The 15,767-nt window shown below is 52.8% G+C and overlaps 1 protein-coding gene across 8 annotated transcripts in view; it reads right to left on the bottom strand.

Moving 5' to 3' along the window:
* The window catches only part of UNC13A (unc-13 homolog A), an 86,863-nt gene that overhangs the window by 14,433 nt on the left and 56,663 nt on the right, over nt 1-15,767 (bottom strand). For 2 of the 8 annotated variants that reach the window (XM_054673133.1, XM_054673131.1), the window contains 12 exons: nt 14,954-15,050; nt 14,444-14,587; nt 13,539-13,622; nt 12,151-12,228; nt 11,797-11,885; nt 10,909-11,061; nt 9,125-9,248; nt 6,127-6,165; nt 4,992-5,021; nt 3,204-3,260; nt 2,719-2,799; nt 2,000-2,147 (listed from right to left, as the gene is read on the bottom strand). In XM_054673133.1, the coding sequence (XP_054529108.1) occupies nt 2,000-2,147; nt 2,719-2,799; nt 3,204-3,260; nt 4,992-5,021; nt 6,127-6,165; nt 9,125-9,248; nt 10,909-11,061; nt 11,797-11,885; nt 12,151-12,228; nt 13,539-13,622; nt 14,444-14,587; nt 14,954-15,050 (1,124 nt within the window). The other 6 variants (XM_054673135.1, XM_054673132.1, XM_063800599.1 and 3 more) reach the window with 6 other exon arrangements.

The raw sequence follows: 15,767 nt of genomic DNA on the forward strand, positions 1-15,767 counted from the left end.
AAAACCAAATACAGATTCTTCAAGAAATGCCTGGCACGAGGTCCTGCTCAGCCTTAGAGCCTGATAAGTGTTCACTGAGATCAGCCTGGGCGACAAAGTGAGGCCCCCTCTCTACAAAAAAAAAATTAAAAATTAGCTAACCATGTGACGTGTGCCTGTAGTCCCAGCTCCTCGGGAGGCTGGGGCAGGAGGATCACTTGAGCACAGGAGGGAGGCTGCAGTGAGCAGTGATTGCACCACTGCATTCCAGCCTAGGTGACAGAAGGAGACCTTGTCTCTAAATAATAATAATATCAATAACAATAATCCTGTGAAGTAGGGTCCTTGACTGTCCCCATTTTACAGATGAGAAAACTGAGGCTCAGGGAGACAGATTCTTGCCCAAGGTGCCTACCCGTGGAGTGGCTGGGCTGGAATCAGAGCCCAGCTCTTAACCTGACAGTGCCTGTCCTGGGGTCCCAGGATCTGGCTTAAAAAATATGTCATATCAGGAGAAATGGATTCTGGGATTCCCACTGGAATCGCTTCTTCCCCATGTAGAACCAGCAAATCGTCCTTCCCCCTCACCCGCCTGGGCCCTCCAAGCCGCTCAGGCCTGGGCGGCGGCCCTGCAGGCCCTTGAGGCAGAAGGACGATCCTTTTACTAGCCGGGGCCAGGAGGGGCGCAGGCACCGGGCACCAGGCGCGGGCGGCGGGCGGGCGGCGGAGGCACGTACCCTTCTCAGGATAAATGTCTTCACTAAGGGTAAACCTAGTACCTTTTCCACCATGGACTAATTGGGGGAGGGTGGAAGGGGGAGAGAGGTGGGAAGCATGGGGAGCGGGGAGAGACGAGCCAGTGAGAGGTGAGGATGGAGGAGTGTGTGTGGAGGGGGCAGGGGAGGCGCGGAGAGGGGACAGCGAGTGAGAGGGAGGAAAAACAAGAGAGAGAGAAACGTCAGCTGCAGACAGACGGAGAGACAGACAGACAGCCTCCTGCTCCAGGGACACCAGGGACACTAAAAGCAGCCAGGACTGGAAGGGAAGCTGAGCTCAGAGACCCAGTGCCCACGGAGGGCCCTGGGCTGGCTGGATCGGGGGAGAAGGGGGCCGTTGGAGGCCACAGGGCTTTGCTCCCCTCGCCCCAGGCTGGGTGTCGATGGCGATTCTCCCTCCCCCTCCTGAGGTCAAGCCGCCAAACTTCTTCCCCTTGTCGGGACCAATTTTGAAAAGGGGGGGTCCCCAGGGAATCCTGCCCTCCATCCAGCCCCAGCTGCCGTGTGTGTGCGCTCAGAGAGGGACAGGAGACCGAAGCAAAAGACAGAGAGAAAGAGAGAGTTTGAGAAATGGGAACTCCCTCTCCGTCCACCCTCCCCCACCAAGTCGAGGTCCCTCCCGCCCTCGGAGCTGTCAATCATTCCTTAGCCCCATGACATCACAGAGGTCCCTCCTCAGGGGAGTTCAACCACTCTCTGGGACCATGACTTCAAAGTTCCCACCCATGGACCTGCCAATCATTCCTTGACCCCTTGACATCAGAGGTCCTGCCCATCCTGAGCTGTCAATCACTCCTGAAGTCTCCCAGAGCTGTCAACCCATGACTGTCCAGGTCCCTCAGGAGCTGACAATCATTCATTGGCCCTGGGACACCATTGATTTTCCCAGGAGATGACAATCGCCTTGTGGCCCTACGACATCACAGGTTCCACACCTAAGAGTCATCAATCCTACCCTGGTCCTTGATGTCAAAGACATTCCATCCCAGAGCTGTTAATCATTGTCTGGCCCCAGGACATCAACGATTTTCCCAGGGGTTGACGATCACCTCCCGGCCTGTGACGTCAGAGGCCCCGCCCCCATGAACCTTTGATCACTCATTGGTCCCTGGACTTGGTGCAGAGCTGTCAATTCCGCCCCATCCATGACGTCACAGGGGAGTGAGCCAATGGCAGCCGCTCAGGCTTGGGGTGGGGCTGTCTCCGCGGAGCCGGAAAAGGTGATCCGGTCTGGGCACCCTTACCCTGGGCCGATTGCGTCTGTACAAAGGTCTTGATCAGCAGGTCGGTGGCCTGCGTGTAGAGCGACAGGGCATAGCGCAAGGATTGCAGGTCCGGGCTCTTCTCCAGGAAGGTCTTCTTGAGGCCCACGCCACCCGCGTGGAAATATTGCTGGGGAGGACAGGGTGGGGAGAGGTGAGGATGGTGGGAACCTCTACCCACTCATAGGGCTGGGTAGCCCTGCTGTCCCCACTCCCAATTCTTCCCGCTACTACTTTCTCACCTCTTCCTTTGCTTTGCCTAGTGAACTCCTATGCATTCCTCAGAACCCACCTCTCACATGCCCTCTTCCAGGAAGCCCTGGCTTCTCCCACCTTGGGCTCCCCCAGCCCCCATCCTTCCCTCTACCCTTCTACACCTCAAGAAATGCCTGGCACGAGGTCCTTTACATCCTTCCCTCTACACCTTCTCACTCTTTGGGCTCCCCCAGCCCACATCCTTCCCTCTACCCCAAGCCTAATCCTACAAGGCTGAGAATGTCTGTATCCAGCAGTCTTCCCCGACCTGGGGCTCCTTAAGGCTCCAGCATTAGCCAGCCCAGCTCTGGCACAGACAGGGGAACGAGGGAGTGTTCATAAATTGAATGAATTAATGTGGGTCTGGGGCGAGCCTAAGTCCATGACCACAGCAGCCACACCATCTACATCCCCCACCTGGGATGGGGAGGGGTAGGGCCTCTCACCTTGATGGTGTCCAGGGCCAACTCAACAACCGCGCACTGCTTTGGGGTCAAGCTTTTGGCTTCTTCTCGTACCATGTGATCCTGGATGGATGGGGAGAGGGGCCATGTGGGTGGAGTGGGCTCCGCCTTTGGAATCTATGTCTATGGGTCTCATCCCTGTTAAACTTGGAGGAGCTGGGCTGAGGGTCTATGTTTTCATCATCCCAGCACCCAATATGTGACTGGTACACAGCAGGTGCTCAAAAAATATTGGTTGAATAAATGACTTGCCCTCTCGATCAAGCTGTACCTGAAGCTGAACCATTCACATCTTTCCGACACACTGGGGAGCAAATATCTTGTGCTTCAGTGAGTAGAGTTTCTGTCCTTTGAGCCTGTAATGCATGTCATCATCCTGGGACCCCTCCCCCAGGATGGTGGCAACCTGGAAGCCACATGAGTTTGGGGGGCAGTCCCTCACCCCATAATCTATCCCCACTCCTCACCTTGAGTTTGGACAGCTGACCCAGCTCCTTGGCTGCATTGAAGATCATCTGGGTTCCCTGCGGGTAACAACAGACAGCTGGGTGAGGGCAGGGGCACTACAGCTGACACTCCAGCCCCAGAGACCATCTTGGTTCTTGCCCAAAGGCTCTGGGCAGGGCAATAATTGTGTCCCAGGGACAGAGGTCTGGAATTCCCCAGGAAGAACTGAGGAGGATGTGGTGACCTTGTCCCTGAAAATCCCCGTCCTGTGAGGATAGTCCCCACCCTCTCAGCCCCACCCAGGCTTGTGTAACAGGAGAAACAGACAGGGACCAGACTGTGAGGGGCAGTGGGTTGGGGGAGCCTCAGACGGTGGTGTTTGTGGGTGTGGGCAGGGTTTCCAGGGAAAGGGAGCTTTGGGAACACAATAGGCTAGGCTGAGGTTTCAGAAAATGGCTCTGGTCAAACACCTCCTCCTCCTCAAGGGAGCATCCCCTCTGCAGGGAAATTTCCCCTGTAATCTGGGAGGAATTTCAGTCTGATTTTTCTTTTTCTTTTTTTTTTTTTTTGAGACAGAGTCTCCCTCTGTTGCCCAGGCTGGAGTGCAGTGGCATGATCATAGCTCATTGCAGCCTCAAACTCCTGGGCTCAAGCAATCCTCCCGCCTCCCCAGTAGCTGGGACTACACGTGTGAGCCACCATATCCAGCTAGTTTTTGAAATTTTTTTCATAGAGATGGGGTCTTGCTGTGTTGTCCAGGCTGGTCTTGAATTCCTGGGCTCAATCAATCCTCCTACCTCAGCCTCCCAAAGTGCTGGGATTACAGGCGTGAGCCACGTTGCCAGCCAGTCTGACCTTTTAAAGGAAAAATCCTCCCTCTATACAAACACCTCCATATCCATCCTCCACCCCACCCCCAAACAGACACTAGCAAGATGGTGATGTGGTGATGGCTCTGACAAGCCAGATGGGCCTGGGTTCAAATTGCAGTCCTGCTGTGTGGCCCTGGGCAAGTCACTTAACCTCTCTGAGCCTCAGTTTCCCCATCTAGATGAGGAAAATTATATCCACTTTGTGGCTTAGTCTGGACTAAACAAGTCTTTGCTCAGTGTTCGCTAATTATCACTTGGTCTCAAAGTCACGGGCAATGCTAAGGGAGACGGGGTCCCAGCCTGGAAGGCATGTGTCTAGCCTCCTCTGTCACTGCTGGATGGCCCCAGGCTTGTCCCTGAACGCTCTGAGCCTCAATTCCCACTGTGGCTAACAGGGATACCCATGGTAACTTGGGGGACAGGGTGGGGCTGAGTATTGAGGTAACAAGTCTTGTATTACTGGGTCCTGGGGTGGTCTGGGGGTCCTGGGTGAGGCTAGGTGGGGAGGGGGCCCATTTACAGTGGAGATATTTGGAATTATGTTCATAGTCTACCAGCTGGCCACCTGGTCATTCCTAGTGGTATTACTATTATCATCTTGGCTGTTACTATTCTTATTTCTTGTCTATGATCCTGAGGTTCTTACAAGGCACAGTTACTCAGGGGTCCAGCGGACTGGGCCTCAGTTTCCCCTGCTGCACCCACCTGTAGTCTGGCAGGGCTCAGGGGCCTTCCTGGGTACCCTCTGCCCTACCCACCAACCCCCCACCCACCACCCCCCACGAGCAAGCCAGACAGACAAAGGAAGAAGAGACCAACAGACAGGTTCACAGTACGCCCTCGGACGGCACGAACCACAGAGGTGGAAGGGGGCACAGGGGTGGGGTGGGGGGGAGTGGGATGGGAGCCAGACAGACAGTGAGAGGCCGGTCTTACGTCTGAGTGGCTTGGCAATTTCACCCTGCCCTGTGGAGAGAATCAGGCGGAGGTCAGAGTTCTGGTGACTGCTGGGAGAATACTCAGTGGGACTTCCCTGCCCCCTCAAAGCACAGTCTCACTTCCCAGCCCAGGAGCTCCTCCCCAGGTCCTGGGTCTAATGGTGGGCCCCCTCCCCAGCTAGCACCTCCTCTTGTCCCCTAGCAGGGGTTTAGAGGTCAGACTCCTTGACTGCCAGCACACTCTCGGGGTGCCCAGGAGGCTGGAAGCAGCCTCATCCCACAGTCAGCCTGCCCCAGGATGGGGCACCTGGGGAGGTGGGGAGATGAGACAGGGCTAGGAATCTCTCTCCTCCTCCATTCCCTAAGGGGCTGCCCCTATATCCCAGCACCCGAGTCTACAAAAAACATACTAACATATACTGTAAGTTCACTCAGTGCTGAAGAACCCATACACTAAACTACATACGTGCACTCCTAAACACTTGCAGGCACGTACACAATTATATCACACACAAAAACCCACACACCCTTGACCCCACACAGATTCACATCCACATATAGGGTGCCTGGGACACTGAATGTGCCCCGCAAAGGGCTGGCAGAGAGAGTACGGAACCCTGTGACCCACATTCACAAAGCTAAGACTCCATTTGCAGGCACAAATGTACAACGATATCTTCTGCACAAGTGTACAGCAAGACAGCTGCTTGCGTGTTGCTGTAGCTCCCATCTCCTTAACAACAAACACCCATTAGCACAGCAACAAAAAGAAATCTACATAAAAAACAACACGTCTCAATCCAGGGTGGTGATCTAGCGTGTAGGCTCCTCAAGAAGCCACAGAATTTCAGCTGAGCCCAGGGTTAGGATGAGCCCTGTGGGTATTGCTGTGGGAGGATGGGAGCTGTTTGTGCACACACATTAGTTCACATGTGGACACACACACTGCACGTTCTGTCCCTGGAGAATCACTTCATCTCTGACTTCTGGTTTTGCAGGACTTGGTTAGGACAGCTATCTCCTACCCATGACCCCCAGCTGCCCTTCCTGCCCAGGTGCACAGACACACACACATGCACACGCATGCCCAGACACTGGAGCTCAGGGCCTCAGTGACACGAGGCCCTCATTACCTTTTCTAATCCCTTGCCATGTTTTCTCAAGAGGTTCCCCTGCAGAGATAATGTCACAGGGTGATCAACCTGGCAAGTCGTGCAGGGTGGGAACCTGGGATGCTCACAGGAATATTCATGGGGATGGGGGAATCCACACTGCACAGGGTACTGGTGACTGGGTTGCATGGGGATAATGTGTTTGTGTGTGTGTCTGTGTGTGTGTGCACACGTGCGTGCGCTTTAATGACTCACTCTTAAATGGTGTGAGAGGCAGAGACAGGAAAGAGAGAAAGATACAGATACAGAGATAAGAAAGTCAGAAAGAAGGGAAAAAAGCCACTGCCAAAATATAATCCATTTACATTTACTGTACACATGAGACTCTTGGTTCTTGGGTTAACAGGAAAGCAAATGGGCTGCATATTCAGACAGATCTGAATTTGAATCCTGATTCTGGCATATATTTACTATATGACCTTGAACAAGTGACTCCTCTCTGAGCCTCGGCTTTCCTCATCTGCAAAATGGGGATAATAATATCCACCTCACTCAAAGGGTTATCATGAAGGTGAGCTGAAACAGGAGCTATGAGAAGGCCTGGCATATGGGGAGTCACTAAATGCGAATTCCTTTATTCCCCCTGCCTACAAATGCATTGCCTGTGGTTGGGTATGCTGCCACCAAGTGGTTATAGCCAAAGACCCAGGCTGCAGCTACCAGGAAGTAAGAAGCACTTGTAAACTTTTAACAAAGTGAAATCTTGTAACAGCCTTGTCTTGCCCACAAAGGGAAAATCTGAAGTTGTTTTGTCTCTGCTCTTATACATGTCTGCATATCACCACCACGACCACCACCACCACCACCATTAGCTCTGCCTCTGGGCCGGTCACTGAGAGTGCAGTGGCGCGATCTCGGCTCACTGCAACCTCTGCTTCCTGGGTTCAGGCAATACTGAGATGAGTATTTTAATGCATCATGCCATTTGGTTCTTAGAACTACCCTCAGGGAGGTGATGCAATGAGCCCCATTTTCCAGACAAGGAAACAGAGGCTGGGAGGTCAAGTGACTTCCCAAGGTCACAGAGAGAGACAGTGGCTGGGCTAGGATTTGACCCCAAGTCTACCTGACATCAAAGCCATGACAAAAGTCTCCCACTTGGGCACCTGGGTGTATGTCTGGGATTGGTGTGTGTTGGTGTGGATGGCGGGAGTTGGGTAGACAGGGTGGTGGGGTACCGAGGAATGGTCTGGAGCATGGAATTTCAGAGGAATCAGAAGTAGAGACCCTCATGGTGAGGACCTGCATTCTGGGAAGCTGCTGACAGTTCAGAGCCCAAAGAGGAGGTCAGAGGAATCCTGGGGTTGGTCCTCTTTCTAGCTTCAGGGCGTCTGGTGACATCTGGGCACGGGAGCAAGGTTGGATTCTACCCTTAGACGGCAGGTCTGCTGCGAAGGAGGAGCTGGGCTTGGGGTTTGGGAGTGGGTAGTGGGGCTCCTCTGGACTTCAATGGGACAGGAGGGTGGGCGTGGTCTCCCTTCCTCCCAGCCCCGCCCCCTCCCCATGCCCCGCCCCAGACAGACACAGGCACATCTAGGCGGGAGGGAGGATGGTGGGTGAGGAGGGGGCGCTGGGTGGGTGGGGAGAGGGGTGCAGCGACGCGGTGGGCCGAGTCCAGACACAGAGAGGACGGACAGACAGACGGACAGACGGGCCTCTACTTACGATCATCTGTCATCCGTGATGGGGGCGGGGCGGTGGGGGAGGGGGGAATAAGGTACCATGAGTCTCCCGGGAAGGCCAGGGAGGGGGCAGAGATGGCAGCACGGAGGGGCAAGACCCCTGCCCCAGCCCAGCCCAGAGGAGGTGGAAGGATGGAAGTCCGAGCCTCCCCCACCATCGTCGCCCATCTATGGCCCCCGCGCACCCTCCCCAAACCTCCGTGGTCCACCTGGGAAAGACCTCCCCACTCCCTGATGTGCCCACAGCCCACATGCCATTGCTGTCCTCAGGTTCTTGATGCCTCCCGGAGGGACCCACGCCCAGCTACATCCCTCTACAGATGTTTGGGTCCTCTTGGTCCCTAGAGATTATGGCCTCTGGTGTATCGGTCCTAGTCTCTGGATGGCCAATGACCTCTGCTTGACCTCTCTGACCTTGGATGCCCTCCATCACCTCTGGCTGACTTCCAGGAGCCCCTTGGTCTATTGATCTCTGATCTTTGAAGTCCATGGTGTCTCCCCTCTTTGGCTTTTGAATGAGCCCCAAAGCCCTTAGAAAAACCCATTGATGTCTATGCCTTTTTTTTTTTTTTTTTTTTTTTTTTGAGACAGGGTCTCGTTCTGTTGCCCAGGCTGGAGTGTGCAGTGGCGCCATCTCAGCTCACTGCAGCCTCTACCTCTTAGGTTCAAACAGTTTTCGTGCCTCAGTTTCCCAAGAAGCCAGGATCACAGGCATGTGCCACCACACCCAGCTAATTTTTGTATTTTTAGTAGAGATGAGATTTCACCATGTTGCCCACGCTGGTCTCGAACTCCTGACCTCAAGCAATCTGCCCGCCTCGATCCTCCCAAAGTGCTGGGATTGCAGGCGTGAGCCACGGTGCCTGGCCAATGTCTATGCCTTCCGTGGCTCAAGGATAACCTTGATCCCGAAACTGATCTGTTTTCTAGATGACCTCTGACCTTTGAAAGCTATTTTGACCTATATGTGACCTCTATGACTTTAGTGGTCTCTTGACTCTACCTGATGTCTTTGACCCCAGAGAAAATACAATGGACTCTGAATGACCTCTTTAACTCTTTGATGATCTTTAACCCCCGTGTGACCTCTCTGACCTCTGAATGGCCCCCCACTGACCTCTGGTGGCTTCCATGACCCTTGAATGGCCCTTGAGCCTGGATAACCTCTCTGAGACCGGATGCCTTTGTTCTTACCCCCAGCCTCTAGGCACCAAGTTTTCTGGGCTCTCGCCAGGGAGGTGGCCTAAATGTCCCCTCGGGCCCCCTGCAGGTCTCACCGTCTGGTCAGTGAGGGGCGGCAGGACGATGGTTTTCTCCATGGTGTTCATAACCAGCTTCCACAGCTCCTTCAGCACTCGCTTCAGCACAGTCTTCTCACAGATTTTGGCAAAGAGGGTCAGGCTGGGGACGAGGGGCAGGTCTGAGAGAGGGCCCAGCTCGCCCCAACCCACAGATCACCTTCCCTTAACAGGTGGGCAAGGCATTCCACAGATAGGAAAGAGGGCCCACAGCCTGTACAGGGACCCCTGGGTGGTTTGATGGGGCTATGATATCTGATGCATGAAGAGAAGAGTGAGTGGTGGTTGGACTAGTCAGCAGGGACCAGACGGGAAGGGGCCCCAATGTCTGGGAGGAAGGCTTGGGCCTTATCACGATGGGGGTAGTGGGGAGCCATGGAGTGTTCAAGAGGGAGACACAGCCAGACTTTCATGTTTGAAAGAACAGTGTGGGGGATGAACCGAAACAGGAAGGATGGAGATCAGGGACTATGAGGGAGAAGGCCATGCCCAAGAGGAACAGGAGGGGAATGGTCAGAGGAGGGCAGACTTGAAAGGGAAAACAGCAAAGAGATTGTGGTTGGATGGATAGGGGTTGAAGGAGATAGGCAGTCCACCAAGATCCATCCACCAACTGATCCAGTCACCCACCAATCCATCTCTCCCCCAGTGGTCCTTAATTCTCTATTTCTTTTTCTATCCATCCATCCATCCATCTGTTCATCCATCCATCCTTCCATGCATCCTTCTACCCATCCATCCACCCATCCATTCATCCATCTGTCCATCCATCTATGCATCAAAACATTTATTCATCCATCCAAATATTTCTCACCTATTAATCCATCCATCCATCGACCCACTCATCCACCCACCCCCCCATCTGTCCATCCATTTATGCATCAAAACATTTATTTATCCATCCAAATATTTATCCACCTATATCTATCCAGCATCCATCCATCTACCCACCCACCCATCCAGCCATCCATTTATTCATCCATCCACCCATCTGTCCATCCATTTATACATTAAAACATTTATTCAATGATCTAAATATCTATTGACCTATCCATCCATCCATTCATCCATCCATCCATCCAGCCAGCCAGACAGACATCTATGCATCAATCCATCTATACATCAAAACATTTATTCATTCATCCAAATATTTATCCACCTATCTATCCATCCATCTACCCACCCATCCATTTATTCATCCATCCACCCATCTGTCCATCCATTTATGCATCAAAACATTTATTCATCCATCCAAATATTTATCCGCATATCCAACCATTTATCCATCCATCCATCCATCCATCCATCCATCCATCCATCCATCGTCCATCCAACCATCCATCAAGCCAGCCTGCCAGACATCCACCCATCTAAGCATCAATCCATCTATGCATCAAAACATTTATTAATCCATCCAAATATTTACCCAACTATCCACCCATCCATCTTTTTAAAACATCTATCCTCCATCTATCCTTCTAAACATTTATCTTTTAATCCATGCGTCCACCCACCTACCCATCCCTCATGTCACCTATCCATCCACCATTCATTCATCCACACAAATATTTACTCACCAATCCTTCCAATTATTTGCCCACCCAACTTTCCATCCCCTTCATGCCACCATCTACTCAGCCATCCAACTATCCAGTGACCACCCAGCAAACATTCCCTGCACACCCTCTCCAGCCAGTCCCTGGGTCTCTATGGCCCTGTCCCAGCCCCTCCCTGGCCAGCCCAGTCCACCTGGCCCGTCTCACTTGCTGTCCAGCAGGTCCATGATGGGCTGCAACACATTGTCAGCGTCCTGGGCCACGCTGCTGCAGGCACTGGCTGGCACATTGCCTGTGCCCTTAACCTGGCTAAGGATGTCACCCATCTGTTTGACACACTCTTCAATGTGCGGCTGGAAGCTGGGGACACAGAAGGGAAGGGCTCAGACCACAGGAAGGGCTGGATGAGGACACAGATGCTGATCTGTGGTCCTTGAGGTCATATCATTTGCATCACAGCACATAACCGAGCAAGAATGGAGAACAGGCCAGATGCGGTGGCTCACGCCTTTAATCCAAGCACTTTGGGAGGCCAAGGCGGGCGGATCACGAAGTCAAGAGATCGAGACCACCCTGGCCAACATGGTGAAACCCTGTCTCTACTAAAAATACAAAAATCAGCTGGGTGTGGTGGCATGCACCTGTAGTCCCAGCTACTTGAACCCAGGAAGTGGAGGGTGCAGTGAGCCGAGATCGCGCCACTGCACTCCAGCCTGGTGACAGAATGAGACTTCGTCTCAAAAAAAAAAAAAAAAAAAAAAAAAGAGTGGAAAATAGTAACAGCAGAACCAGGCAAAGGGATAAGACATTTGCCCGCATTGTTCATTTCATTCTCAAAATCCTACCCAGGTTCTATTATTGTCATCACCCCAACTTTACAGAGGAATAAAAAAAAAAAAAAGGCTCAGAGAAGTTAAGTGACTCACCCAAGGCCACACAGCTAGTAAGCAGTAAAGCCAAGATTTGAACTCAGCCTTGTCTAACTCTGAGCCTGCAATCTTCACCTCTACATCTGCTGAGCCTCCAGATGCCCCAGGCTTAGAGGGCTGAAGGCTGTTCCCTCCCCACTGCCCCCAGCCCTGGAGATGCTCCCACCTGGTAGCAAACACCCGGCTGAGCTCATCCAAGACGTTATTGAGTTTCACCTGAAGCTCCTTCAGGATGTCACTGGCTTCAGCATCCAGCTAAGGAGGGAGAAGGGACACCAGGCCAGGTTCAGTAAGTATCCACATGTACTGGGCATTTTCTCATCTGACCCAGGGAAAGGGATCCCAAGGGGCTGCAGGGGAAACTGAGGCACAGACAGTTATGCTGCAAGCCTGGGTTTAAGAGCATGGTTGAGCTGGAATTCATCCCCAGGCCTGGTGGCATATGAGCTCGGGGGCCTGTAGGGACACAGTGGTGGGGGTGCCCCATCCCTTCTCCAGCCCTGCCTCGGCCCTGCTTCACCTCCTTTCCTCCCATAGCTTCGAACATCTTCTCCAGCTGAACTCGTAGCTGTTGAGTGTTATTCATGAGGATGCAGGGCTGTGGGTGGGAACAGAGAGGGGAGTCAAGCCTCAGGACCTCTCCCCAGAGCCTCCCCTACCCACCGCCAGGGACCTCGGGATGGTTTCAGGGTCTGGGTTTGGAGGAAGCTGGGGTCCCACGGGGTCACCTGCAAATGGAAGGGAGCTTTTGTGCTCAGGTTCCTGGGCGTGTTGTTGGGGCGGGCATCTCTGGGGATTGGTGGGGGCAAGGAGGACTCAAGTAATCCCACAACCCCAGGCCTCGTGGGTCCATGAGAAGGGCTGGGAACTCTGGGAGTAGCAGAGTTTCCTGCAAGAGCCCAAAGCTTTGCAGCTCACACCCTGAAGGCTTCATTTGCAACAGCCAGACAGTGACACACTGAAGGCGTGTGCCCTCACCCCGAGATATACACACGAGACCCCCCCCACAGATACACACACTCAGACATGCACAGCCAGACACAGCCATAGACACACACTCACACCACGCACATTCAACACCGCCATACCAAACCTGGTGAGACACACCCACCCAGATGTGCACAAACACACACACACACACACTCACACTATATGCAGTTAACTCAGCCAGACAAAACATGGTCACACACACCCAGACATGCACAGCTGGACACACACACAAGCATACACACACTCACACTATAACCAGTTAACACAGCTAGATAAAATATGAGACACACACCTAGATGTGTTGTATAGTTGAACACACATACTCACACATACATACACTCACACTATACCCAGTTAACACAGATGAAACATGGCTAGACACCCACACTCAGATATGTACAGACACACACAGATACACACACTCATGTTATACCCAGTTAACACAGCCAGACGAAACACAATCACACAGATACACACACTCATGTTATACCCAGTTAACACAACCAGATGAAACACAATCACACACGCACACTCAGACGTGCACAGTTGGACTCACACACACATTCATGCCATACCCTGTTAACAAAGCCAGACAAAACATGATCAGACATGCACACTCAGATGTGCACAGACTCACACACACACACACACACACACACACGCAGAGTATACCAGTCAACACAGACAATACACAATCAGACACATGCACTTACTTCCCATACACTCAGACACACACAACTAGATACACTCTGATCACACACATTCAAACAAGCACCTCTAAACACACAGACAATCCAGTCAGATCACACACAGGTGGACATACATAGCCCCAGGTGTCAGGGCCCTGGGGAGAAGGGAGTCCTGGGGATGCTGAATGGGGCTGAGGAGGGAGATAGGTCAGGGGCCCCCTCAGGTCACCACTTTCTCCTTCTCCTTGGAGCAGTAGGAGGCAAAGTCCTTGGAGATGATGTCTGCGTACTGGAGGAGCACATTACTGATGGTCTGGGGAAGACACAGAGTGTGGGTGAGAGGAGAGGCTGGGACCAAGGCAGGCGCCAGTCGTCCCATCAAGGCCACTAGTGAGATCAGTGATGAACCCAAACCCTATTAGGACCTAAGATGGGCCCTTGGGCTAGGCAAATTCTCCACTCAAGATGACCATCAAGACCTAGAGGAGATACCGCTCGATGAAGATGATCATTTTATGTAGACCCAGCTCTTTTTCAGAGCAACCAAGCATCATATTAACCCAGCCTCAACCACAAGATGACCTGATCTCAAATCAAAAGCCAATTCCTACTTGTAATTCCCAAGATCAACACAGCCTAATGCCAATGAATCAAACCTCAACCCCAATGATCCCAACCCTCAAACTCACCCCAAGACTCACTCAAATTGTGCATCAATCTCAGCACTCACTCCAATCTCAATTCCAAATCAAGACCCAACCCAGCCTCAAACTCCAACCAAACAGCATTGCCAACTCGCACTAATGACCTCAATTCCAACCCTGATCTCAACCCACACCTCAACTCCAACCTTACCCTACACCTCAACTCCAACCCCAATCTCAACTCCAATCTCAATTTAAACCCTAACCCCAACTCCAACCTCCATTCAGACCTCAACTCCAACCTCATCTCAACCTCAACCTCAACCCAAACTTCAACTCCAACCTCAACCCAAACTCCAACTTCAATCCCAACCTCAATGACATCACCAACTCCAACCTCAACCTCAACCTTAGCCCATCTCCAACTCAGACTTCAATTCCCTAACCCTGACCCTGTCCCCTAGCCCCAACCCTACCCACTCTCCCACACCTTGGCAAAGCGCCTCATGTAGTGCCCCACGATCTGAGGGTCGGGACACTCGAGTTTCTTGATGATTTCAAAGCTCTGGTTGAGTTGGGAGAAGACGTCCACCACGGAGCAGGAGAATAGGGCATGCTCCGAGGTCTGCTGGAACTGCAGGGGGAAGGAGGCCAAGAGGAAGGAGGAGATCAGCACCAGAGAATCCCTAGAGCCCAACTCTCCCACTCTCCATGCGGAGAGCCAGAGACCAATTTCCCCAGGGTGAGATGGACAGAGGGCGAGGTAGACTTAGAGTCAACTCTAGAGGTGGACGCAGAAGCCATGGGGTGCCTGGAGGTGTCCGGCTTGATGGAACTCACATTTTGTAGTTGATGAATGAACAAAAGATTTTAAAAACCATGAGCAAGACAAAGATGGCGGACACCTACCAGAGACTGGCCTCATCTCAAGGGCAAATTTCCACCTAAATTGAACCCCAATGGGAAGACTAGGAACTTGGTTGTAGGTTGGCCTTCTTACCCCATCCTTCTTGTCTCGCTCCAGGGCACCGTGCAGGAAATCCCGGGACACCTCCTCATTCTCATCCAGCCACTGGATGACGAAGGGTTCAAACCATCTGGAATGAAGAGCCGGGGTGGGGCTCTGCCACCTCTTGTCCTCCTCAACCTCTGCGCTGCCTGGTTCTGACCCACTAACGAGTGGAGCTATGGCTGCTCCTACTCTGCCTGGAGCTCACCCTGCAGCCTTGAGTGGCTGCTCCTCTGCTTGCCTCCTGCACTGAATCTCAGTTACTTTGCTCATGAAATAGATTGAGTGGCCTCTTTTACAACAGGGCCCAGGCCTGTGGGAATCCTAGTTCAGATAAGCTGCCCATGGCAAGTGGGTTTATTCTCTGAGTCCTCTCTGAGTCCTCCGTCCATCCTTCCCTCCCTCCCTCCCTCCTTCCTTCCTTCCTTCCTTCCTTCTTCAGATAAACTGCCCATGGCAAGTGGGTTTATTCTCTGAGCTCTTGTTTCCTCCCTCCCTCCCTCCCTCCTTTCCTTCCTTCCTCCCTCCCTCCCTCCCTCCCTCCCTCCCTCCCTCCCTCCCTCCCTTCCTTCCTTCCTTCCTGGGTCTTGTTCTGTTGCCCAGGCTAAAGTGCAGTGGTGCGATCATAGCTCACTGCAGCCTTGACCTGCTGGGTTCAAGCAATCCTCCCACCTCAGCTTCCCAGATAGCTGGCACTACAGGCACATGCCACCATGCCCAGCTAATTTTTTTTTTGTCTTCTTTGTACAGACAGGATTTCCCTATGTTGCCCAGGCAGGCCTTGAACTCCTGGCCTCAAGTGATC

Source organism: Pan troglodytes, chromosome 20 (assembly GCF_028858775.2).
Source record: "Pan troglodytes isolate AG18354 chromosome 20, NHGRI_mPanTro3-v2.0_pri, whole genome shotgun sequence".
Classification (NCBI taxonomy): domain Eukaryota; kingdom Metazoa; phylum Chordata; class Mammalia; order Primates; family Hominidae; genus Pan; species Pan troglodytes.